Genomic DNA, 27,257 nt, shown 5'->3' with positions numbered 1-27,257 from the left:
AAGATGATTATCTGTTCTCTCTCAGTCTGTCTCTGTCTGTAATGTGATGCACCGTAATGGGACAGGACTGACTGAGGACGGACATCAGGATTAATCTTACTGTGTAATTACTTTTATGATTTATGAGTCTGTTTCTCCACACACAGACACACACACACACACACACACACACACACACACACACAGACACACACACATCGTGGTCAGTGGAGATTAAGTGTGTAAATGTTCACCAGTGCTCACTATCATAACCTTATTGTCTTGACCTTGCTGTTTACTGTCCCTTTTTTTTAATTAGTGTGTATGAGCTTTGAGTAATGAAACACTGCAATTCCTCTGGCCTGTCACATTCAGTGTTAAAACAGCATGTGAGTGATCTCTTTACAGCCCACTCTTGACAAATCTCTTTACACGCTGGCAGCGGCTGTGCGTGCGAGCGAGGGTACGCCGGCGTTTGAGCCTCCCTTTGAAAGGATAACCTGATTTTGATTGAGTGTTAAAACCCACCAATTTCTTTGATCGCTAACAGGAATCGGCGTAGCAACCTGAGCGTAGCTAATCGATATGTGGTGGTGAGTTGTAGTAACTCTGCACTTGTAGCCCATGAGAGCAAATAAGCACTCTTGAGCCTGTTTTTTTTCTTTTAATACCTGCACCTCAGCGGGTAAACACACAGAACCTTGCCTGTAGCTGGTCTTTTTTCTTTCCATGTCTGTTTTTTATTGTTATAGATAAAACAAATGCTGCATACATGAGCTGACACAAAGGCAGAGGAAGCCCATAAATAAAAGGTAGAGATTGATCCTTGACAGCAGTGTGATCTTTTTACCACCACCAAAAGCAGTAGAGTAATCCTGAAAGACTTCTCCTCTAAAAACCTTTTGATATTTACAAGGAAATTCATCTCAAATATGAAAGGTAACACATTTAAGAATAATTTGAAACATATTTTAGTTTGGGGATTGTTGTACAATTCCTGGACTGGATATTGAAATTTTTAATTCTTCATTTGTATTTTCTGCCACTTTTTTTAAGAAATAATTTGAGTACAGATTACAGTTTATAACCCTGAACGCTTGTAGCACAAAACACTGCTCAGCTTGAATCCCTTGTCACCCGCTCTAAGCTTTTTTTGAAGACAGAAAAGAAAAACCCTGAGCTGCGGCAACTGTAATTACATTACACACACACACACACACACACACACACACACACACATATCTCTTTGAGCACAGCACGTCTGCCGGCTGCCGCGGGATGTTAGAGGCGGGTTGCTATGACGACTGAAAGGGGACACAGAGGAAGGGGGTTAGGGTAGAAGGGAAGGGAGAGGGAGGAGGAGGAGGAGGGAGCAGGGTCGTTTCGGAGGAAGGTGGTCAGAGATTGAGAGAGAGAGAGAGAGAGAGAGGCACGCACAGTTGCCGGTGTCTTGACAGTGGAGGCAGATTGTTGGAGACTCAGAAAGCAGATCCATCAGGGGATTATTTGGAAACCTGCTGCTGGGGTGAAGCATCACGCAGAGAGACGGCTGAGCACATGGTAGGAAATACTCATGATGATCATTTTGTGCTCATTTTGAAAGCTTGTTCTGTCTGAGAGGAAGAGGATGGAAGGCGTCATGCATATTCACGTGCTCTGTCTGTTTCTGTTCCTGTTTCTCTTCATTCTTCCTGCATTGACAGTGCTTGTCGTCACAGAAATAAGCTATCATTATTTACCGGTTGCCAGTCCGTATGTACTGAAGTCAAGGTTGGTGTGTTATTTAGCTACCAGGTATAAAAGAATAATATGTATGTGACTAAATAAATAGTAGAACACCAGCCTCTGTAAATGCACAGCCAGAGTGACTTCACTTCAGATTCAAAGGCCATGTCAGGTAAGGGATTGTGCTGTATGAAAGAGGGATGTATTGTGAGAGTAATGGTCATGTGGATGAATGGTACTAAGATCAGGACCAAAAGTTTGGACACACTTTCTCTTTCAAGTCAATGGGAAGGTACTGTGAGTGTGTATCTGTGTGTGTGTGTGTGCTTGATTGATTGTTTGATTGTGTGGGTATATGTGCTTTGCGCTCACTTCCTCTGTATGTGTGTGTGTGTGTGTGTGTGTGTGTGTGTGTGTGTGTGTGTGTGGCTTTGTCTCTCTCTCTCTCTCTCTCTCTCTCTCTCTCTCTCTCTCTCTCTCTCTCTGCAGTAATGATATTTATTGCAATCTTTGCAGCTGGAGGGGGGGAGGGGTATAGTGAAGTACAAAGCATTATGTGGCTTTGTTTCTACTATTTCCTATAGCTTCTCTGTTTCAGTGTGTATGAGTGCGTAAGTGTGGAGGTAGTAGTCTCAGACATGAGTTTCCGTTCCAGTTTGGAACTGAGGCAGTGGTGCATTTTAAACCCCCACTTCCTGTTACTTTGAAATTGCATTCAATAATCTCTCTCCTCTCTCTCAGGTCTGATGAGTACCCTATCCGCTGGCTCAGAGATGCAGACTCCCGCTCTTGGCCCCCAGTTCATAGCAGGGCCCCAGGGAAAGGTACCTGGCAGGAAGAGAGGACGGCCTCCTATCCGTAAGTTGGAGTTCCAGAGCCACTACGTTGAGCCTCTGTCGTCTCTCAAGGTCCCCAAGAAGAGAGGCAGGAAACCTGGTTTTAAGGTCAGTCAGTCATCGTTTTATGGTGATTCATAAAATTAAACCGCACATTTTGATTACTGGTTGAGCTACAAAGTGCTATATTTTAAAGGTACGCAATGAAAATGTCCTCCTAAAGAGGACATATAATGCACTTTTCCAGGCCTATATTTTTATTCTGGGCTTTAGTGGAATATCTTTGCATGATTAAGAGTTAACAAAACAAAAAACTTTATGTGATACTGGCCCATGTGCATTCCCTCACTTATACCTCAGTCTACTCTGTTCTGATTGATTAGCTCTTGTAAGCACATGGGCAGACCTTTACTAGTTCCAGAGCCTACGTAAACAAACAATAGTAGTCAGATTTCACCTTTTTCCTTCATTCTTTACTTAAAAAATAAATGTAAAAAAAGTTAAATACATTTGTACATGTTTGAGACCAAATCCGATCCGAAATATGTAAATCAACTATGTGAACAGCCCGTGGAACAACCTTAGCAATAACCATAGCAACAAAGACTACCAACAGACAGCTGTTTGTGTGCATGTGCATACAATCTGATGTCATCGTGAGGAGCGGCGCATTCAGAGTGCGCTGGAGCCTGGGCTTTTGAACTAAATGCTGCATTTTTATTTGCTCACCTCAAATTTTTTTATATGATGTTTTCCCTTTAACAAATAATAAGTTTAAATTAATTGTTTCCCACCACAGTATACATGTGTATCCTTGATCCTGAACAAACATGTTCAAAGTGTTACAATTCTTACAAAACATTTGCAAAGCTGGCTTATTAATATTTTAAGACCTACATTGTTTAAATTAATTTTTACGCCAGCAAGAAGCCTTCTTCATTGTTATCTTTTTCTTCTGCATAACAAGGTTTGTTGGCACACTACTACTGCCTACTGTGGCAGTAGTGGAATGGTAATTGCATCAGTGGAATGATGAAAAATGGTCCACAGGTTGCATTTATATGTTGTTGTGTGTTCTCATGCCCGTGTTAGTAAATCACAAGGTCCAAACAAAATGGTGGCCCGCTCATCAAAACTTTGCTCCATAGCACCACTAGTGGTGAAAACTTTATACAGTAGGGCACCTTTAATTATATATATTTTTCAGCATAATTAGGACAATTACTATCTATGTTCTTGGTATTGATACTGCTACTAGTAAACATGTTTATTGGTATGTATTGACATTACTTTTGTTATTGGTAATGGTATTTATATTAAGACTGGTATTGTTACTGGTGGTATTTTTTCTTTATATTATTTTTTTTTAGAATTTTCCCTTTGTTGTAGTAGAAGTCTAATGAAGATGAGACAGCAAATATAGACAATAAATATGGCAAAAGAGAGAGATAAGACAATAAAGGTTCCTGGCTAGAATCAAACCAGGGATCATTGTAGCTATATGGTTGGCAGACACTCAAGCGTTAGGAGGAATTATGGTATTTTTATTAGGCCTGATAATATGTCATTATAGTATTAGTAATTGAAGTGGTTGCACATATCCTAGTGCCAGCACATTTTTGGGTCCCTACATTTGGTCATCTGACCTCTCATGCCATAATTTGGTCAATGTATCCACCTGTCTAAAAACTTCAGTGGAGGACAGGATATTTCTAAAGCTAATGACCAATTACTCTCCAGTATACATGCTAACATAGCATGCTCTGGTGCCACCGACTGACCAAACATGACATTTTTTGCCCCTTAAGTTGATCTATTCAAATTAATTTCTCCTGTATAGTCAGGATTGAAATTACTGATATGTTTTATGTGTGTGTAGCTGAAGCCCAGGATGGTGATGTCTCCACTGGCCAACTCTCCTCCAAGCAGCACACCAGAGCCTGAAATGGGCTCCATCCCACAGGATGCTGCAATCGTCCCCCACTCTGCTACACCACAAGTCCTTACAGGTAACACAACAGTACGCACATACACACCACAAACCCTTTTAGGCTTTTCTGTCTGGTAACATGATCCTAAATGACAATGGGACGGAGTGAAATCCTTGTATGGTTATTTAATGATAAGAAAAATTATTCAAGTAACAATATTTAATGATTTTTAGGCTTTGAGTGATGGAGCAATTCTTTCGATGAAGATGGCCCTGATATATTTATACTTGTTAGACATTCACTTAGAGGTGCGACTTTGTGGTATGAAACGTACCTTTCCTTCCTCTCTTGCTCTTATATCTTGTTTAACCTTCTCTGCCTTTGACATGAATTCGGTGCCAAAATACAAGCGTATATCTTCACAAGTGTGCTGCATTTCATCTTTGTTCTCTAAATACACAGATGAGTTGTTCTCTGTGAAGAGATATTCTTTAAGATGTCAAATGTGACTTGTGCATTTATGCACGTTGAATCACAAACAGTACAAGTGTCTATGGGCATTTATGTTTACAGGCTTTAAAATGAGGAATACAAATAACCCAAAAATATCATCTTTTCTATCTCTCTATCTTTTTGCTTTCCATTCCAGCTGAGGCTCTGGAGAGAATCAGACATTTTTAATTCTCTCACAAAAGAAAATGCATTTCATACAGCCGCCCTTTCTGTCTAACTCTCTTTTTATTCCCACCCACCCCCCACCCCAGTCTGTCCTGCTCAGAATAAGCTAATATTTAAAGATTGCCTTTAGTGTATTTAATGTGTGAATGGGAATCTCATGTGCCAAGGACCAATGCTTTGCTCTTTGTTCTTTCCAAATCATGAGAAGTGTTTGATGTCACACTGTAGACATACAGTAGAGAGGCATGGCACATACACACACACCAGTTTGCTCCCCGTGGTGCCACCCAGACAGATATGTAAATTATTTCTCTGGTGAAATAGAGATGCATTTTAAAAATAGTCTCGGCATTTTAGGGATATTATTTGGGATACTGTCTAAGCAGTGTACATCCCCTTGCAGACTCTGATCATATTATTATATGTTTATTATTATTTTCATGATTGATCAAAAACAAAATGTATTAATTTGTCCTGACTAATTATTATCATGGTTCACTGAGGGTTTTTTTGATGTTTAAGATCTAAGAAAAACATTATTGAGCTACTGCATTTGTGATGGCTTTATTCCCTCTTAGAATGATATTGATGTAGTGTTTGTCTTAAAATAGACAAAAAGACAATCTGTATGTTAATTGTCACTGTAAAGCAGTAATTATCTATACTCTGTGTGTGTATGTGTACGGGCACTGGGAACACGCGTGTGTGTGTGTATGAGTGCAAAGCCTCCAAACTCACGTGTGCAGATCTTATCACATAATTGATTTTTTCAGAATACAATAAAATGTGTTTGACCTTTGTGTGAGCACAATGTAGAGGTAATTCAGAATCATCTCAGTTGAATATTTCCATCTAATAAATCTGTCATTAGGTAAATCCATAAGTGCCCAGCTCGGGCGTAACCAGCAGGCATCTACATTATTGACAAGCTGAAAAACTGTTGGCACAAAGGGAGCAGAGTGAAAGGATTTACTGACTACTGCTCAGCTGATTCACATACACACAGTCACAGACAGTTAGGGGCTGAGGCTTTAGCACAGCTTATGATGTGGTTTAAACTCAGTGGATATACTGTGTTCATATACAATATGTTAAAGATGACTTTGGCACCAACAATTTCACCTCTTGTCATTCCTCTTGCAGCAGAAACGTCAATGCCTGACGACTTCTTATGTGACCCGCCGGGGGACACCAAGCGTTATGCTGTTGACCCCAGTGACTCCGCCTTCAATGTCATGACATCACAGTACCCACCAAAGCACTCATATGGTTACCGCAGAAGCAGCAGTTGTACTACACCGGTGGGCTTGTGCAGACAAGCATCAAGTCCAGCAAGCTTCCAGGAGGGAAACAGGAATGGTGAGGCTGCGTTTTATAGTCAAGATGTCCTCTAGCCCGCTGGTTCCCGACCCCCACTAGAGGTCACCACAGCTTCCTTGAGGCCCTCTTGATTTAATTGGATTGTATCTCATTAATGTCTGTGAAGAAAACGAATGTAATTGTTATTTTTAAATTTCATATTGTTATCTAATTATATATTTCTAATTAAGATAAGAGTAGACGTGAGGACAAGCTACATTCACAGAGCTCTCACTCTCTGCTAAGCTAGTAAGCCAGCTAAATAGTCTAGTGTTACATTAGATATTTACACAGTTAAAGCTAAACAGCTAATAGAACAATGGCCAAGTGTCAATAAGAAGAGAACATTGAGTGTGTCAGAAAGATATGTGTCCAATATGTGTGATAGAAAATCATAGAATTGTACGAAGAAATTCATAATAATATGCATTGCAATATTCACAGGAAATAATCTTTTCAAATTGTATGTGCATTTCTAGTTCTGCTCTTGCGATTTACCAAACTCGAAGGTAATTTTGCTGGTGGTAACTGCGTCTATAAATAATATGAAAAGGAAGAGCAGGTATTAACTGGCTGCACACAGATGGCTGCTGTTAATGACAGAATATGCAGAGAACAGACTTTTTCCACCCATAATCAAACCAGGGATAATAATTTTGGAGTGGAATATTTCTGATTTTACAACAGCAACAGCATTGACTTTGCCACAAATACTCTCCCATGGAGTGTTTTTTTTTCTGGTAATATTTTTTTGCCATAACTCAATATGTTTGTTAACCTCTTCCACTAGAACCTCTAATTCCATGGAATCAATTTTCATTTTGCACTTGCAGGCTTTCTGCTCGTCCAAACTCTCAATAAGACACGTAAAACCCTCATTTAAATACTGCTGTCTGCACCTGTCGACGTTTGTGCAGTTATTCTTAGTAGATCATGTGCAATCTGTTAGTACCCTTTAATTGGGGTCTTAGTAAACAAATTTACATGTATTTATCATTGCAGTGTTTCTTTAAATGTATATTTTGACTGCTTTGTTAGAAAGTAGGGATGCACGATAATATATAGGCTTTAAATTGAAATATCAGCATCAGACCCAAATTAACATTTCTGCCGATATGACAAGCCTCCCCCTCCGCCACCTGGCAGTGCTTCCCCAGCAGGCTCCACTTCACTCAGCTGCCTGACAGACCCACTGTCTCTTGCCATTTTAGACATACTTTGCAGATAGGAATTCCCTCTGTTTGAAAAAACCTATTATTATTTTTGATTTATAACAGTAGTTGGCAACCAGCGTATTAGGTGCATTACTGCCACCTTCTGCTTTGGAGTGTGGACTAGAGATTAAACTATACCCATTAATCCTGTCTAATAAACTCTAAGAAAACTCTACTGCTCAACCCACTTGGCAGGTTCATTAAAGTCTTAATGCAGAGCTCCTGAACTCCAGTCTACCTAAATTCTTCATTTATTGTCTTTCATGATCATACTTAGTACAATCTATGATTGCATGCAAAATAGTCTCTTCAGCCATGTGGAAAGAAATATGTGCATATATTGGTATTGTCATCTCCAATTCGGCCAAAATGAGTTAATATAAAATACTGGCATATCGTTGAAAAAAAATCCAATATAATACGTCTCTATTAGAACATTTTTAACTGAGTAGGCCTTTTAGGACAGTGGAGGTGTGTGCGAAATGTTCTTGATTTACATACATCTATTTCTCTCTCTAGTTGTTAATTGTATTGTCATTCGTAGTGGTATGTTGAGATAGGTGACCTCATGTATTTTCCATCGTAGCTCCTAGCAGAAATCCGTCAGGTTCATGTGTGGGTGTGCAGAATTTTTAACCTGTGACCCTCCAAAAAAATCAATACACTCTTGACCTCTTCATCGTCCTTGAAAAGCATAATAATTTTGGAGAATTTTGTAATTGTGAAGTGGAGAGCCTACTAAGAGTATTGGTATATAATATTGCTTCAACTTAAAATGAACCTCAAACAGATCTAACAGTTAAAAATTTAGCTAACAATCTCTGAAACAGCTGTGAATGTACTGATTCCTGGTATTCCCATACAAGAAGGACTGCAGTGGAACTGAGGTTGTGTCATGTGACATTAGGAGACTTTCAGTGTTTTGTTTATTAATTCAGGGTTTGTTTATTTTTTAGCTGCTGTATCACATTTGAGCATTAAATATTTGCTCTGCCTGTCTCCCTGTGCTATAAAGCTTACAGCCCGATGCCAGATGCTGGAGACTGCAAGCGTCCTGCTGGTAAGGACCCGTCCAGCTGGGGTGTGGAGGAGGTTGTGTGGTTCATCAAAGATGCTGACCCTCAAGCCTTGGGACCTCATGCTGAAGCGTTCAGGAAACATGTGAGTCCAGACGATATCATATCGTAGGTCACAGCTGTTGAGTTAATGCTGACATACTAGATGTACTGGAACAGAGCTTTATATTCCAGCATTCATTGGAGCATTAGGCAGGAAACATTACTGAGACAACTGTAGCTCTATTTATTCATCACCTAGTTCCCTATGGTCCTGAATACAAATCAGATGTGTTATATTCAGAATTTTAAAAACATAGTTAGATTTGTCCCCTAGCTATATTTCAAGAAGGCTGGACGGTGGTTTGATATCCATATTAGCTTTTCTCTCATTTTTACTGTTTTCAGCTGATTATACAAATTATAATGTAGTGTTTAAATATTAAAGCATTACTGTAAAGATGTTATTACTGTGTATCATGAAGTTACAAATGCCAACAGGTGACATAAGTGTTGGTTCTGTTTGTAACGCAGCTCTGTGTCGTGTTTCAGGAGATAGATGGAGACGCTTTGCTCTTGCTGAAAAGTGAGATGATGATGAAGTATCTGGGACTAAAGCTCGGCCCTGCACTCAAACTCTGTTACCATATCGACCGGCTTAAACAGAATCGGTTGTGATTTGCATCGGGGAGGGAGTCGGGGAAGCTGAACCCTTCATCACCTGGTTAACTTTCACTAAAACTGTACAGGTGCTGAATCTCTCAAACGGTTTGGTTCTCAGCAATAGATCATGAACACCTTGGGATCCAGATTGCATACTTGACAGCTTTTACTGCATCTACAACAACATTTTGTTGACCAATTGGACATGCTGACTATATATTAAGACTATTTACAGCCAAGTAAGTATTTCATTTCCATCTTTGTTTACTGGGATTCTGAAAGGTTTTAGATTGTAAATAGTTCAATTCCACAAAGATGGCAGCTACTGTATGATGGAACGTGACCTGTCAGAATGTCCAGTCTGCTCATAACTTGCTTTATCTCACTTTTAGCTGCATCTACCATAAGAGACATCCAGCAGTGAGAATTTGGGCAGATCTTAAACCATGAGACATAAGGAGACATGAAGCTCATCAATCTCAAATGGTGCTATACCTCAGTATCGTATTTAAACTTCAAAGACATCTTGTTTGAAATTAATTTTGTTGTAATCTGACGTTAAAGTTGATCCCGGTATCATGATAACTGACCCGTCAAATTATTTGACACATATTGAAATCTTTCAAGGTCTTTTGAAATTTTCTTTATCAGTCTAATTCAACCCTTCCCACCCGAAACCAAAAACTGTGCTGCTCATGTGTCACTGTAGAACACAGCTATCCAGTCTCTGTGAGCCACAAAAAGATGCAATAATTGGAAAAGCAAAGGCTTTTTATGTTTCGATCTACCCATTCAACATCAAGCTGATCTCATCTGAATTACTCTTAGAATAGTTAAAAATTCCGACCCATACTTCAGCATTTCACTTGGTTCTAATCCATATTTTTTCATTTTGATGTAAAAACATATGAAACTGCATCAGAGACAAGCGATATGTCACATCCAAGAAAGGTGGAACAACACAACTTGATACCATGAACATTTTTACCACAGACCACAGCACAGCAGTGAAGTTAAATGTTATCTCATCAATGCGAGATCAAACCACCAGCACTCATACAGGAAGGAAAGGAGACATATACATGAACCCATGAATTGTATACCATGTTGTTTGAAATGATAATACTGAATAGCAGACCACTTTGCAACCTTGCCAGTAAAAAATGTTTTATTCACCTGGGGTTGCAAAATGTTGTGAGAGGAAGCAGCTTGTAGCAAACTCATACACCTTGGTGCTCAACCTTTACTGCCACTACAATCTCAACACTTTAATCCCTCTCCAATACACATCATCAATAACTCTGTGTGACTTCCATAAAATGCTACAGTTTGCAGTACAGTTTTTATTTTCATGGTTTACCTCAAGACATTTTGAATATGAACTCCTCTCATTCGTTTTTTCCCCCTGCCATATGATATAGCGACATTTCATCTCCAAACTGTGACTGTGATAGTGACAAACTATTGACTGAAATGTCTTAAACATTATAAAATAGCATTTTTTTACATTGATGTTTTCATAATTAAGGCTATGCAGCCACTTAATGCTGTTTTACCTTATAACATTGTACAAACAACTTGTGAACACAATGTTCAAATACTGCTGTATATGGCAAACTTAATCGAACAACTGTTCAATTGGTGGTTAAAAATGCTTTTTTACTTACTGTGCATTCATTGTTACTCATTTTAACTTTTACTGATATTGTATTTTTGTGTTCTATGTCTTTTGCTTATTTGTTGAGTCTGTGTGCCACAGGCTTGTGTGAAGTACAGCATGTATGTATGTATGAATTATGTATATCATGACTGTCTCAAGCCCTACTGAGGTATGGGCTGCATTAAACTTTTGCATTTTATTTTCCAGTTTACCGCTTCCAATATGATAACTTGATTTCAATGATGTGATGGAGTGAACTGTCTCTAAGCTCTAGATATTTCCATTTTTCCCCTGCAGATATGATCAATCCTGTGACCCATATGAAATCAACTTTGATCAATTTTTACCCTTCTTCTTTGTGTTTGCTTTTAAAGCACACTTTTCCTCAGACATAGGTAATAAACTTGCTTATTTAATTAACTCTGCAATCCTACATCAGATTTTGTATCATCAAAGTGAAAAGGTGAAAAATATATATGTTTTATTTATAAGGGATCCTGTGCAGTATTAATTAATTCACCTGCAGCCCCCTCAATAGGCCAAAACAGTGTAAAGCAAAAACACACACAGGACACATAATACAGGTTACCCACAGAAGCACATGACATGCAAACACAGTGTCAACTAGAAATTACAAATGTTTGCTTGACAGACTAAAAGCAAGATTAGGCTACATGAGAATACCGATAAAACAGTCAGTGGTTACAGGGTTGAGTAGTAGTAGAAGAAGTAGTAGTAGAAGTAGCAGCAGTCTTAAATTCAGTGGTAAAATTGGTCCATTGTCGCTGTAATCTCGCGTGACTACAACAATTCACTTCCTGTATGTATTTTTTCCCCCTAGGATGGCGAAGTCATAACCCGCCCTACTCTGCATCTAATTGGCTTACCCTGATATTCTTACTCTAACCTTAACCAATCCAACTTCCCATGCTTAAATCTAACCAACCCGACCAACGAAGCCAACGAGTACTGTCCAATCCTAGGCGGAGTAGGACCGGGCTATGACTTCGCCATCCTAGGGAAAAATTAATACTCGCGTATGAGTTTCGTTTCGTGCGGCTTTTACACAACACGCGTGTGTGCATCTGTCAGCCAGAGGTGAACATGGCAGACATCTCGGAGAGGACACTTCAAGTCGCCGTCGTGGCTTCGTTCGCAGCCGGCTTCCTGGCGGGGTGGCAGGCCAACAGAATGAGAAGAAAGTTTCTGGACTGGAGGAAGAAACGGCTGCAAGATAAGCTGTCGGAAACACAGAAGAAGATAGACTTGTCTTAAATGGTAACGTGAACAACTGACCTACATTGAGAAATGAGTGTAACTTAGGCCTATATTTCACTGACGAGTGTGAGTTAAACCTTAAATATTCGGTCAGTAAATCCTCAGTTGAGTAATGGATTTTGGCCAAACCGCCTGTCTTAGACAACGTAGCTTAACATTGGAAGCTTTCTTCTGTTTTCATGTGTGTGTATTCCTTTCATACTTCCGTACATTTCCTTATCATTGATTACCAGTGGTACAACAAGTAGGTACTCAGATCATTTATCCAAGTATTCGTAGCAATAAAGTAATGTAAAAATACTCCATTGCAAGTAAAACTCCTGCATGGAAAATCCTACTCAAATAAAAGTATACAAGTACATGTTAAATATTGCAGTAAAAGTAGTGGTTTGGTTACTTAGACTGATATATTATTATGTATGACATCATCATTAGATTAATAATACGGAGGCATTAAGGGGTGTTAACACCAGTTTGTAAGCAGCATTTTACTGTTGCAGCTGCTGGTCCTGCTGGAGGTGGAGCTAGTTTGAATAACTTTATACAGTTAGCTAATTAAATCTAGAGTGCCTTTCTCTCTAAAGGAATCCTGTAGTCCCCAATCTGGAGGTCATGCCCTCCAAAAGGTCATCAGATAAATCTGAGGGGTCTTGAGATGATTGGTCAGAGAGGATAATACGAAGTTCTGATACACAAATCTGTTTTCGGACTTTTTTTTTCTTATCTTTAATTTTTAGTGAAATATTGTTAGTTTCATTTATCGAAATGAAACCATGGGAGAAGTTTAGAGGGAAAAATCACTTTTTGGTGGGCCTGTTAACAACTTACAGACACCTGAAATGTGACCCCAAACATACATTGTAGTGTGTATAGTGGTAAATAAGTACCTTAAATCTGTACCTAAATACTGTATTTCAGTAAAAGTACTTCCTTTGATTTCTTCTTCACAGGTTTGGGGCTGTCTGGTTTGGATGAACACAGTCTACTTTGATGCTGGATCCTGAATGTTCTGCACATCTGTGTCTGTCACCGTGGAGAGGGAACCTCTAGATAACCTGTCTGTGTCCTGCACTCACTACATTTTCCTAGCTCACCTTTTTAAATCAAGACAATGATGTTTACTAAACTCTGTGGAGTCAGACATTTGAGACACTCACATGGAAGTTGTTGGGGCTCTGGCTTCAGTGGTTTACAGCCCTAACATGTCTCTGTCTCTATCTGTTTCATATCTGGTCAAATAAATTATTGTGTTTTTCATGTTTCTCTTTCTATATGGATTTTGTTTCTTTGGGAATGCAATACTCCACCTTAAGGCTGCAGATTTCCTGTACACACATTCTCTCATTGTTGCATTTCCCTCAGAAATGCTGGTGCCACACTGGTACACACACAGGTGCCCATTTAATGGTCACTTCCTCTTGTGTGTTGAGAATTTAACTTCAAACTGTTCTTGTCCATTCATAGATCATTGGCATATGAATGTGTGTTTGATAGAAATGTGAAATCTTTATCTCACAGATGCACGCAACCATCAATGTTTCAGCTTGATTGTCAGCCTTTTTAAAGTGTTTTCTTATCAGGATGAAAAGCCCACATAAGTAGAGTCCATTTTTACAACAAACCAGTCTGCATTTAGTCCTGGTGACTGACAACTTGAGACTACAAGCTGCCAATGTAATATGAATATAACAGTCTTTCTTGATAGCTTGCACACTACAACTGGGCCCATTAACTAAACATCCCAAACCACAAAAGACACACCCAGTTTTCAAAACTAGTCATCACAGCTGAAACCAAATTAACACACAATTTTCCAGGTGGAAACACTTAAGAGTAAAAATTGTTCACATACTTCTCAAAAGCTAAGCATAGACAGATAAAGGACTGTGAGTCAGTTCACTGGTATTTGGAACAACGGTTCCAAAGAAGACCTGAGTCAAAATGTGATTTCTTTCTTTATGTACTGTTTTTGGTTTTTCATTGCTTTACTCCTAAATACAAGGAAAGTATTTTACTCTATTCTACATTCTTTATAAGTTCTATATTTTAAAGAACATTTTACTTTTTCACCCAAATTCAGTATTTTTTACTAATGGACACTGAGGAATTAAACTTTGTTTAAAAACATTTATAATGTGTCTTTATATTGTGTTCATAGTGTATGGAGGTTGTTGTGAGGGAATCATGAAGCACCAGTACTCACTGCAGTAACAGGTTTTTAAGGCAGCATTTTGAAATGATCTCTCCAGTGTGTAATGGCTATTTTGTGGTGTATTTATTGTTATTTGACGACTTTTGTGTGATGTTTGAATGCCAAGTTTGGTTTTGAACATTGACGATTGTGAAGATAAGTGTGCAGTTATACATTTGTCTTTAGATTTTTGGGAAATTCAGTATAATTTCAAATAAATTGTCTTAGCTATAAAAAAAAAACAAATATTAGAAGTTTAAGGTTATATGAAACCTTATAAGTTTTACTTTGAGTGGTGGCGCCATCTGCTGGATTCAATTCAAAATACAAATCTAGAAAATGGGTGCCCAGACTGTAAAATCAATGCCATGGCACTGATACAAGTACCACTCATCATTTTTGTCATCTTAAACCACATTGTCAAAGCCTGTCATGCATGTTCTTCTCATTATATGAAGTTTTGTTGGCATTAAGCAGGACATTGAATCACACAACTACAAAATGATATAAAGGATCAAAAAGATTGTTCAGTGATGTAAACATAGCAAAGATACAAGAGTTCAGGTAAAATCATGTTATCATCAAGCCAACACATGAAATTCCTCTGCAGTATCATCAGTTAAAGCATCTCCAAGCATTAAATGATAGAGAAAAAAACAAAAAAACATAAACCTTGATCTGACTTCTGTCGATGTTTATTTTTTGTTTATTTTTGCAATGGTCAAAGTTATCTTTTTCCAATTACTGGCAGCATTACAACTAAACGTCAGCACACAGAAGTCATTAATGTAAACTCTAATCTGTCCCTGCATCATTACCTTGATAAATGAAGTGTTATTTAAGCCATATATATATATATATATATATATATAGTTTAGTTGTATTTGGCCTCTGCTCCTGTGCACAGCTGTTCATAATAAAGAACTTTATTCCCATGATGATTTTGAATGGTCTACAGCTGCACATGTACACAGCTTGTCTATAGGTGGTGCTAGTGCACTTTAGCACTTAATGCACACTAAACAAGTTTTTGCCCACAGCCTTTTTGTCACTGGTTCTGAAATTAGATCTTGTGAGAAGATCTCTCTTTTTCATCATCACTACTCTTAACAGGCCTATTACTACCTCTCAACAAGTGTTTGACAAGACCTTAAGAAGTCCCCTTTTCCTGTAGCACTCCATCAGCAGCGTGATGAGACAGAGGGTGGAGAGGGTAATGCAGGAGAATTGAGAGAAGTTAAGATGGCAGATAAATACAGAAAAAGACTTTAGTGAGCTTCATCTAGCTCCCAGGAGTATAGAATTTGCAAGTCTGCATGATATATCAGCTGTGCTACTACTGCATTTTATATAATAAAGCTGCCAATTTAGCTGGAAAAAAAAGAGGCAACTTTTTTTGTGTGTGTGTGAGGGGGTTAATTAGATGTGCATTAACGTGAAATCTAATTTCAAATCAATGTATGCCAGTAGTTTTAAAGTGCAGTAGAAATCATATTTTAATAAGTTAATGGGAAGGTATTACAGTAAGTTGTGTCAGCATTTTTTCAGTAGGTAAAATCAGCACTGCTCGTGTTGCACACACGGATGTCTGTCTGATCAACACTACTGTGTAAACCTCCTTTAGACATGTTTATGAGGCCTGGATGCAGACAAACTTTAAGTTATCTTCACATTTATGAGCCGTGGTAGACCACATAATGAAAAGTGCTCATCATAGATACATAGGTTTGATGTCATAAAATATCAATAAAGACAGAAAAACACTTTTTTTTAGGGCGGGGGGGGGGTTGTTAATTGAGCGGATTGCAGCTATACATTGTCATCTAGTCACACAATACATGACTTACAGTTACAAAATATTCCTTAGGCATTTTTTCCAGTTTCATTGACTTTCTCTTAAAATTCATGTGAATGGCTTATCCAATTTTTAAGGGTAGAAAAAAAAGGAAGGGTTGACAGCTTAGCGGGAATTTAAAAAAAAGTGTGAGAGAGTGTTTTGACAAATGGAGGAGAAAATGAGTGTCATGGGAGGAGAAGTGTGTAGCTGTTAGTGTTTGGGCTGGTATTGTAGAAAGGGTGTATTTGTCCCTCAGTGTCTAATGCTGTGGCTAAATTGTGATGAATAGCTTGCTGGAGTGTGGTGTGCATACATGCGGGTGTGTAGATCTTTTCCTTGTTTATTTTGTAACAGGCTGTGCATGATGGTGTGCACAGCTTGTACAATCAAGTGTTTTCAAAGGAGGCGAGAGGGATAGTAACTAGAGAAATGATAAGATGCAACACAGAGAGAACAGAGAGAGAAGGAAAGGGAGAAAGAGTGAGAGAGAGTTCACATTGACTGCTATGATTGATCTGATTTTCCTAATTGGCACATAGACCTCAGAGCCTATGTCCTTCGCCTATATTGAGTGTGCTCAGTAAGTGTCATGTTTAATAAGCTTCCTGATTGGCTTTCTGGTTTTGTGATTGTGCCCTCTGGCTATTGGATGACTGCAAAACAGAAAGGAGCGAAAAGAGAAAAGAAAACTAGATTTATAGAGTGTAGATATTGACTTTTTATGCAGAAATAAAACATGAATAAGACTGTACAGCTTATAGCACGAGGAAACACAAGCAAATATGAATGCAGGAGAGAGCTGAGTGTGCATTTATGTGTAATAGAGCAGAAAAACCTATACCTTCTTCTAATGTTTTTCATACTCATACAAATATAAATATTGTATGAGTATCAACAAATACAGACATATGCACACACACACATACGCCTCAGCTTCCCAGGGCTTCAATCCATTACACCTAACACACAATTGAGTGTTTACAGCATGTTTATGGATGACTGGGACCATGTCACAGCAAAGTACTGAGACTGTGGATTGGAGTAATATGCTTCAAAGATTTTTCATTTATATGGTGATGTGATTATGTCTCGCTTTATTTGATTGAGGCTTATTTTGTAACATCCGTTGTAGAAGACTTTTATGTAAGTGGAGAGAGAGTAGAAACAGTAACACCTCCACCTTCAAAAGAGAAATTTAAACAAGTGTCCTAACCGTATTAACTCATCAGTCGCTGGTATAATTCTTTCAAGTAGAGCATTTGTTGAAAATTCTCTTAGAGCCACTCGCTACTGAGTCATAAGCTGTAACTGACTTATTAATGTGACAAACACTTGTCAGAAGTGATTTACATTTTTTCCATACTGCATATAGCTACAATATAACTACGGCACAGTGTCTTGCTAAAGGTGCCAGGGACTGGACCAAAAACCCTGCAATTACTGGTCAGCCCTCTCTGTCAATTGGCCTGCAGCCACCCCAATGTTTCAGATAGATAGATAGTCTAAAGAGGATGGATAGATAGATAGATAGATAGATAGATAGATAGATAGATAGATAGATAGATAGATAGATAGATAGATAGATAGATAGATGGGTCAGTAATAATAAGGCATATACAGTAAGGTATAACTAAGGCATTATATATTTACACATTTGGGACACTAGTTCTCATAGTTACTACTTAATAAAGCCATTAGCCATTTTGTCTCAAAGAAAACTATGAGAACAAAACATTTGGCCAGTGCAACAAGCTGGTAAACAACCTGTTGTTAACCAGCCTATTTAAACATCAAGCAGACATAAAAAAAAAACAGCAATAATTTTGAGTTGTAATTTTTTGGACATTCAACAAATATTTAGACCAATATTTAGTCGTCTTTTAGGTCTGTTTAGGTCTGTTTAGGTCTCAATCAACTTTAGCAGCTAAATGCTGTTAACTATAGTTGCTAACTTTGTAAGTCAGTGATTAGCCCTGAAAATGCAGCTTACAGTGACTTTTGAAAAAAAAAACTGAAAACAATGGCTTACTGCTGGAAAAAAAAGTTGATGAGAGCAGTGAAACTGAACCAGAACCATAAAGAAATGTATAAATGTGAGATGTTAAACCAAAAAAGAGAGCTAAAAGACACCAAAAAGGGCTGTGGTGAGGAGAACTGGTTATGCTCTGTGGGTTTGTCACAAGTCCTTTCTCATTTCATACATTATCATAAAAATATTGATTTGTGCAGGTTTAAGTAATGGCTAATAAAGAGTGTTCCTAAAACTGGTGGATTATTCTGATGAATACATGGTTCAGCTGTTTTTATCGCCTTTAAGACGATTCTCAACCAATGTTTTGCTTTAAGGAGCTGGAACTTTTGTTTTTTGTTTAACCTACTGTCTTGAGAGTTTGTTGTTTGGGTAGAGTGTGGTGCACTGGAGCTCTGCAGCTTCATTTCCTACTGGATGTGCCCATACTATATGGATGAACTCAAGAGGCTCGGGATAAAAACACCATATGAATGACAGATGCATTAAGCTCTATACAGTATTGGTGCAGGCTGTCAGACCTGCTGGCATCCCTCTTATGTCTCTGTTTTTAGTTCTGAGTACACTTGAACAATCTGGACACACTCAAGGGAGTGTTTGTTGTTTATCCAAAGAGGGTTGAACTGAGGGAGCTGGATTTGGTGATAGCTACTCGAAGACATTTTGTCGCTCATCCAAGGGGCTTATTCTGTTCTAACTGACTGCAGGGAGTCCTAAATATTCCGAGCTTTAAGGTCGCTATCAAGGTCTTTGATACCAGTTGGTTTGGTAGTGTTCCTGGCTGTTGTATAGACAGTTGTTAGAGTCATTGGAGTCACTTGAAGCCAAGTGTAAATGACAGTTGTTGAAGCTGTCACATAAGGCCAAACGTGAATGGTTATTACATCTCCTGGGAAGTGATGAAAGGACTGCGTTATAGGTGGTATTGCTGACCTCCTTCCCTGATGAGGGATGATTTCTCTACTTTGATGTAGATAGCCTCCTTCACTCCTCTTTGAAACCATCTTTTCTCCCTAGCCAAAATATGCACATTGTTGTCCTCGAAAGAGTGTCTCTTATCTTTCAGGTATAGGTAAACAACTAAAAACAGGAGTTGGCCCTCCTGTGTTGAGCCCTGCAGTGATTATTTAGTTTTCCCGATATACAAGTCTGTGCATTCCTCACTGCATTGGACTGCATAAACTAGAGTGCTTTTGTTGTGTTTGGCTGTGTGGTCTATTGGGTGGACCGGTTTCTTTCTTATTGTGTTGCTGGGTTTGAATAACATGGGGATGCAGTGTTTGTTGAAAATCCCATAGTTTCTCAGATACTCCAGACACATGCAGTATGGAATGACAATTGTGTTTATTCTTAATTTTTTTTCATCGCCTGCAGTGCAGTAGTTCTTACTGGATCTTGTGACTGTTTTCACAAAGATCCAGTTCAAGTTCATGTTCAAGCTCATGTTCAAGTTTATTTATTTGTCATTCTGACCATATCTATTAACTTATCAACTGCCTGATAATATCATAATAAATAACAATAGAAATCATTTAAGAGGTAGGTTTAGTTAGGGTCATATACGTTCATCCGTCTCTTGGTGCTGGACACTTGTTGGTACTTTATCAGCTCTGTGGTACAGGGTTCTTGTCCTGTTGGTGGTGAGAGTCAAAGAGTAAGTGTTGGTCACTACTGGGTAGAGGTTTCCTGTATACTGTAGTGTGGAGGCTCCTGTCCTCTTCAATGTGAACAGCACAATCTGAAAGGGCTGAGCTGTTGTTTCTCACATCCTCTCATGTACACTTGAGTTCACTGTCCACTGGGGTAATGTGTTTTGTGAGGGCTTGTACTTGGGTACTGGGTTTTCATTTGTACCCATGTGTTGTCCACATATCTAAAGAAGTGGCCCGGTGCTGTTCCTCTGAGGGAGTTCAATGCTCTTCTGGTGTTGTCATGTATCAGTCATTTCATTATACTTTCCACTATCTCCATAGTTGGGATGCATGTAAACAACAGGGTCACATCATAGGACACCATGGTTTCATCTGGGTCCAGTTTAAATCCTCCAACCTCCTTTCACTAAATCTTCGTAGTTATGATTACGATGAAGATAGTAATGGTGAAGCTCAGTTATAGTTCACTCTAAGCTCAAACATTTTCATCTGTGAAAGCCATTAAGCATTGCATTCTTAAAATTCACACAACTATGAAAAGATTTTCAAAGACTGAAGATTCCCTTGAAGGACACAGAGCCTTGTTCATTTCAGAGGGACCATGTAACTATAAACTGATAAGTAATCTTCATTTGGATTCTACAGTACTTTATAAATTACCAAGAATAAGTTTTTAATAAAATATTAGAGGTATATATCTATGCTGGCTGCACCATGAGGCTCTAATTCTGTCTTTGCACCTGACCGCAGGCAGGTTTGCTCTTCTTAAATCTTTACCACTAGTTTGCCCTGAGGGTGGCTCAAGAAGAAAGGACAGTTCTGGTGAGAATCAAAGTGTTTTGAATAGCAGAGACTTCTTTATTCATTGGCCTGAGGACAGTTAATAGGACATAGTGTGTAGGGACTGGAATCATTGTACAGTACGTTGAAACACAATATTCAATAATATATTACATTTGGTACAACGATAAGGATTATTCAACAGTTTGCAATATGCTGCAAGACAATTGTATGTTCAAATCTGTGTAGCTGGTAAGGACAAGTCAGGGTAGCCTGGGGCAAACCTTTCAGAATAACATGGCTTCTGTCTAATGAATGTACTTCTCCCTTAATATTTACTTTCCCATAGCCAGTAGAAGGACTTTGGATGGGAAGGGTTAGTGAATATGTGACGGTTGGGTGGGAGTCAATAAAACTGAGGTCTGGTTCTTGATATTGTTTATATGTCTTGCATTTTGTTTATATATCTTATCTGTCTACTTACTCAAACATCTTGGACATGTCACTGTTAGTGTAAAGGCAAAAAAAGACATCTGAGAAAGAGGAAAGAAAAAAAGAATAATGTGACTTGTATAAAGAAATATTAAATTGGTCAGTATGTTTCTTCTTTCAATTTTCCCCAATTTGTGCAATTTGTGACCACAAGGCTATTAAGGCAGGCTATTCGCCCCACATTTGAATGGTTAAAATAAGATTTTGGCATACAAATGCAAGACACAGCTGACATGCTCCCTTTTTAAGTAATGTCAGGCCACTCACTCTTTCACTGATTGCTGGAACAGTCTTCAAAATTATGTTCTTTTTGTAACTATACATGCAAATCGGATATGAGGACAGGGTGACAATAGCAGTTGCTGTCCTCATTTGAGCACAGCTGGCAAGAGACAGAAACAATCTTACTGTTGTATCTTACTCTGGTTTAATTCAAATTGATGTGGTGGGCTCTACAGTGATGAGCACACATTAATTCCCAATGGAAAATCCATCACATGTAGTGTATGCAGTATTCATTCTATGTCATTTTTGCACATTTAGCAATTGCTCCCTTTCGAGAAAGTTGGTTTTGGACATTGGCAATAACCCTAGTGTAATTACTGTAGGTCTCAAAAATAAACCCTTTAAAGTAAAAAAGTGTGCATGTATGTGCATAAGATTGTGTTTGTGTTTTCCCTCATAAACATGCTATGCACAAAGCTTCAACACACACGCACACACACAGTTAATCGGTAAAAACTGCTTATTCCAGCTGATGGAGTGTATAATTCCAGCATTGGAATAATAATGATGGCATTGTAATTCAGATGGATAGAGTAGAAATTAGATTCTGGGGCTTTTGCATATTGTCATTATTGAGTTCTGCACCATTCTCTTCGTGAAAGTGAAATGAATTGAGAAATGGGATGGGTTTACATGTCTAATTTTGTGAAGCGACCCACAACGCTCACCTGGCAGCAATTTGTGAATCTAAAGTGCATCTTAATTATGTGAAAAAATGAAATGGTAACCCACACGCATGAAATTCTGTACAGTAACAGGCAACATTTGGATAACTTCCAATTCACTTGAGTGAGAAAGTGTGTCCAAATTTTTGACTGGTACTGCACATGCACACACACGCAGACACACAGAGCCACCCTGTTGGTATGCAATCTGAAAGCAAATGGCTGCAATCACATTAAACACCCCAGCAATTAGAGTGAGAACAAACAGCATTTCTATACAGCATTTCTCATAATGCCACTTCACAGAGTGCCTTCATTTTGCTCCATTTGCTGCAGAAAATAATCTGTCACCCTCGCTTTGCTTCGCACAAGCACCCAAACAGCTAATCAAAGAGCAGAATTTTCCTTCTCGTTTCTTCTTCCTTTCTCAGAATATATATGCTGTATAATAGTATAAATACTGAGTGTCTTTGTATCATCTAAGACCTTGTAAGGGAAGAATAAGATGTTCCTTCCTGTCTTTTATTCTTGTGCTATCTTTCACTTGACTGTGTTGGATAGCCTGTGGCGAAGGGTTAGTTAAAAGAGAATTTCCCAGCATGGATCAATAAAGTATTGTGTTATGATTATTATTACTTTTGGGAGCCTTCTGATGTCTTTCTTATTTTAATTTGGAAAGTGGGAAGGAAACCAGGAAAAAAATGTTTCTGTCAATATGTGATTCTTGTGCTTTAATTATTTATTCACCACAACACCATTCTGAAGCCACATATAACATCTAAGAGTTACATGTCACTGCAGCATACATTAACTTCCCCTGAAGGACTACATATTCCACATTTGTCAATGTTTGAGCCGCCGGATAAACCCAAAAGATCATTGTACTTGTAGAAGTAATTTGTACTGCATGACATGTGACTATGAGCTATCACTCAGTGAGGTAATGTGTTCCTACATAGAGGGGCAAAGAGCCTTTGACTATCTTTCTGTGGCTGTTTTTTACTGTCATATACCGATGAGAATGTACAATCAGCAATGATTTCTTGTAACTTGATTGAAAAACATTGCACAGAAAGCTATACATACCCTCAACATTCAATAGAAAATGTATGGACATTGCATCACAAGACACAGTATGCAAATTGTACAGCAGACACATGCCAATTTTGGTATGCTCAATATAGTCAAAGTTCTAAAACTTGAGGTGAAAGTATGTAAATATGCATGTAAGACAAAGCCAAGGCTTCAGTCTGTCCTGATGCACCATCAGCTTTATAATGTTTGTTTACATAGCCTCCCAAGTCTGTCAGGTGTAGCTTCCAAAAGCTAGCCAATCAGAACAGAGTGGGCTCATCAGCAAGGCTGGATTAGTACCCCCAGGGGCCCCTGGGCACTGGTGCTCGTGGACACCCCCACACAGCCTCGCCGCACAAATCATGTCCACCCATGGCTACCCACCCTGGTCATTAAAATCAACTTTAATTATTTTGAGCTTCCAGTCAAGCTGACATGTCAAATCACACACCTGTTGGTCAAAAGCTGAATAAATAGTTCAGCTGAGCTGGGAGCACGTCTGCCTGTGTAGTCCAATATACCTCACTCACAAATCACAAGACAATGATACAGTGGATTAAATCATCTCATGTGACTGAGTATACAGCAATCACACAGCACAGTTGAATATTGGCTTCAAAATAAGGGTCACTAAGTGAGTGAGGCATCTTCACACACTGCAAATGCCAACATATAATGCACTTGACAAATCAACTCCCACACACAGGCCTATAGTAGCATCAGACCACAGTGATGTAAAACACATGAAGCAAACAGCATCAAATAAGGTCATCCACTGTGTGTACATTTATATACAGTATATATATACACACAGTGCATCCGGAAAGTATTCACACCCCTTCACTTTCCCCACATTTTGTTATGTTACATTATTCCAAAAAATGATTAAAATCCTTTTTTCCCCTCACCAATCTTCACACAAATACAGGTGTGTCAAGCTTTTAGCTTCATACCCAAGAAGATTTGAGGCTGTAATTGCTGCCAAAGGTGCCTCAACAAAGTACTGAGTAAAGGGTGTGAATACTTATGTACATGTGATATTTCAGTTTTTTATTTTTAATAAATTTGCAAAAAAAATGTGAAAAACCTTTGTTGCTTTGTCATTATGGGGTATTGTGTGTAGATTGATGAGAAAAAAAAGGAATTTAATCTATTTTGGAATAAGGCTGTAACATAACAAAAAGTGGGGAAAGTGAACGGATGTCCTGCTGACCAACCGTCACTTGCTCAGCCGTCAAAATGAGAAATGAAACAGTTGATGGTGTGATTTAATAATGATCAACATCAAGAGAGTGTGTCTATTTCTGTCAGTCCAAACAAACAAACATAAAAAAGAAGAAGAAAATGTTTTTCTCCCATCACGGAGGGCCCCTTAAAAACATAAGCTAAAAGTACAGTATGAGATAAATAAAGAGTTTTTGAACAGTAAAGTATGCAAAGATATTACAATGGAGACATTAAATATAAACATAGACCTGGAGACGTGCATGACACATCTCCTTCCCACTGGAGATTATTCTTGGTCTTTAGGAACAACAGATGTAACAAAACAGTTTAAGATCAAAGGTCCCCTTACTAGCTTTGCAGTGCTTTCAATCTCATATCATTATCTGAAGAAAACAAGTATACCTTTGACTTTAGACAATTTTGTTACACATGCCAAACACTGTGTTTACCAGATTCCACCATTGTGACCAGACTTCAGACTTATTTTTAGTCCAGCATGTTTTCTTTTTATCCCATTACAATCACTGGTTTACCACTGCCAGGTGAGAGATCCTACATGTATGGGATCAACTGCTCGTATGCTCGTCTATACAGTCTGGGTACAATACATTGTGTGTTCTGAAATTGGCAATTGCACCCTATAATTAAATTGCCACATTAACTGTTTCGCTGCAGACAAGCAATCATCAGCCAGATTCAAACAAACAGATGTCTCCTAGTTCATCCACAGAGTGTCGCCTCCCACATAGCAAATGTTTAGATGAGATGTATTGTGTTCTGGTCCATCCATTTCACACCTTTGGGATTGCTGTTTTTGAAAAGACCAGAAAATCCATAGCATTGATCAAGGCGCCTCCATCATGTTTATGTTTTTTTCAAAATTCTTTTAGATAACACAGCTATTCTTGGTAGATGTCCAAGGTCTGTTCATCATGTTAAGAGAGAAATCATTGAGGCATTTCTCTTATTTAATTAGGCTAAACTTCAGCAGAGAACAATATTTTCAGACTGTTAATAATCATATGTAAATACTGTATCAAAAATGTATCAAATATCCTCTCATTAAAATTACAGCCACTGTGGTGATGCTAATGCTATTCTCAAGTATTGACTATTAGCTATTGTGGTAGCACATAAACTACTAAACAAATGCTTATAAAACCTTAAAATTGTGAGTATTTCTGCTCCTTTAAATGAAGTTCTTATATTTATCCTCCATATCCCACTCTCTTGTTTTTCTTTGATTATATTTTATTATAGCAACGGTGGAGAGAATTGACAGGAAATGAAGGGGAAAGAGAGATGGTGTGGTGACATGCAACAAGGGTCCGCAGACGTTGCAGTTATGTGGTACACATCTTAACCAGAAGACTAGCAGAACGCACCCTTTTTGTCTTGTTTTGTCTTGCTACTGTTTACTTGGGTCAGTGGTGCATGTAGAAGGGGAAAATAGAACTAATGATCCTCTGAGTAAATAAATAGATTCTGGCATTCAGCTATCTCTCTTTCTTGTTTTCTGTTTCAGCCTGGTACTGACAGTCTAATCAATTCTTAATCAACCTTTTAAAAGGTATTTTTCCTACCCAAATGTTGGTGAACACTTGGTGAGCCTTCTATTGGTCCTATAAAGAAGCACTCTTCATGCCTAAAAGAGATTTTAGGGAAAAATAACGTGAGGATTCATTTGAGAAAGTGGGCAATAAGGCCAACTTAATGAAATTCTTCCAACACCATTTGGTATTCATAACATTCTGGATAAAATTCTGGCTTTCACAGAAAATACCATTCAAATATGCTTCTTTAATTCAGACAAGTAAAGCTATAACAATCTCAACTTGAACCTAGAGGGCAACTCATTTTTGAGATAAAAGGTTGATCATAATGAGGCAAACACATTTATCCTCAATGTTGACAGCATCCCAGTTTAATCTAATGTGCAATCCTGTCAAGCAAAAAGCAATGGCTTTTAGAAGCAACAAGCAGAACTCTTAATGTTGTTTTGCAAAATATCTGATAGTTGCCATCACAAATCTGCTGCTGGATGATGAACACTGATGTCAAATGTTGATAATGCCTCCCTGCAGTGGCAGAAAGCATGCTGAAACCCACTCATTTCAGCTGAGCCAGCCTCATTGCCATCTTTCACAGTCTGTCCCTCTTTCCTTGTACCTTTGATCTTACATTTCTGACTTTGTGATCCTGTTCTGCTGCAGCACTTACACCTGTAGACAAAGACGAAAGAAAGAAAGTATTAGGCTTTTAGTGAAAAATTGCAGACACATGACAGACAAGCACATACACAAGTACAGTACACACAATGTCTATATCATCTGCAGAACATCTGCTTGCCATCAAATGTGGCATCAAAGGCCGTTTGTTACTTGGATTGCATTAGCTTCCTGATGTTTCAGCTTTGATATGGCACAGCATTACTTTGGTGAATAACACTTCCTTCTGCTACTGTGCCTGAAAGTCTGCAAGCGTCAGTCCTTCATGTCCCAACAATATGAGTGTCTTTCTGGCTGTCTGGATAATCAAATGAAGACAGATGATACGCCGAACTCCTGCAAACAGTGTTTCTCATGAAAACTCTGTAAAGTTATAGCTGTATCACTGTGCTTGACATTGCAGGTTAACACTTTGTCCT

At 38.5% G+C, this 27,257-nt stretch overlaps 2 protein-coding genes across 2 annotated transcripts; both read left to right on the top strand.

Annotated features, from left to right (window-relative positions):
* Nucleotides 1–1,373: 1,373 nt before the first annotated feature.
* Nucleotides 1,374–10,843, top strand: scml4 (Scm polycomb group protein like 4). The gene is made up of 6 exons (XM_053337375.1): nucleotides 1,374–1,539; nucleotides 2,446–2,648; nucleotides 4,420–4,549; nucleotides 6,293–6,508; nucleotides 8,738–8,883; nucleotides 9,330–10,843. The coding sequence occupies exons 2-6, from the start codon at nucleotides 2,451–2,453 to the stop codon at nucleotides 9,453–9,455; spliced, it is 816 nt and encodes a 271-aa protein (XP_053193350.1). The 5' UTR covers nucleotides 1,374–1,539; nucleotides 2,446–2,450; the 3' UTR covers nucleotides 9,456–10,843.
* Nucleotides 10,844–12,180: 1,337 nt separating this feature from the next.
* Nucleotides 12,181–13,635, top strand: LOC128377427 (mitoregulin-like). Its single transcript, XM_053337378.1, has 2 exons — nucleotides 12,181–12,378; nucleotides 13,329–13,635. Exon 1 carries the CDS (start codon nucleotides 12,205–12,207, stop codon nucleotides 12,373–12,375), a length of 171 nt encoding a protein of 56 aa, XP_053193353.1. The 5' UTR covers nucleotides 12,181–12,204; the 3' UTR covers nucleotides 12,376–12,378; nucleotides 13,329–13,635.
* Nucleotides 13,636–27,257: the final 13,622 nt, after the last annotated feature.

The sequence above is a fragment of the Scomber japonicus genome, chromosome 17 (assembly GCF_027409825.1).
Source record: "Scomber japonicus isolate fScoJap1 chromosome 17, fScoJap1.pri, whole genome shotgun sequence".
NCBI classification, from domain to species: domain Eukaryota; kingdom Metazoa; phylum Chordata; class Actinopteri; order Scombriformes; family Scombridae; genus Scomber; species Scomber japonicus.
Note: the sequence above shows the minus strand (reverse complement) of the source record. Positions and strands in the feature narration are given on the sequence as shown.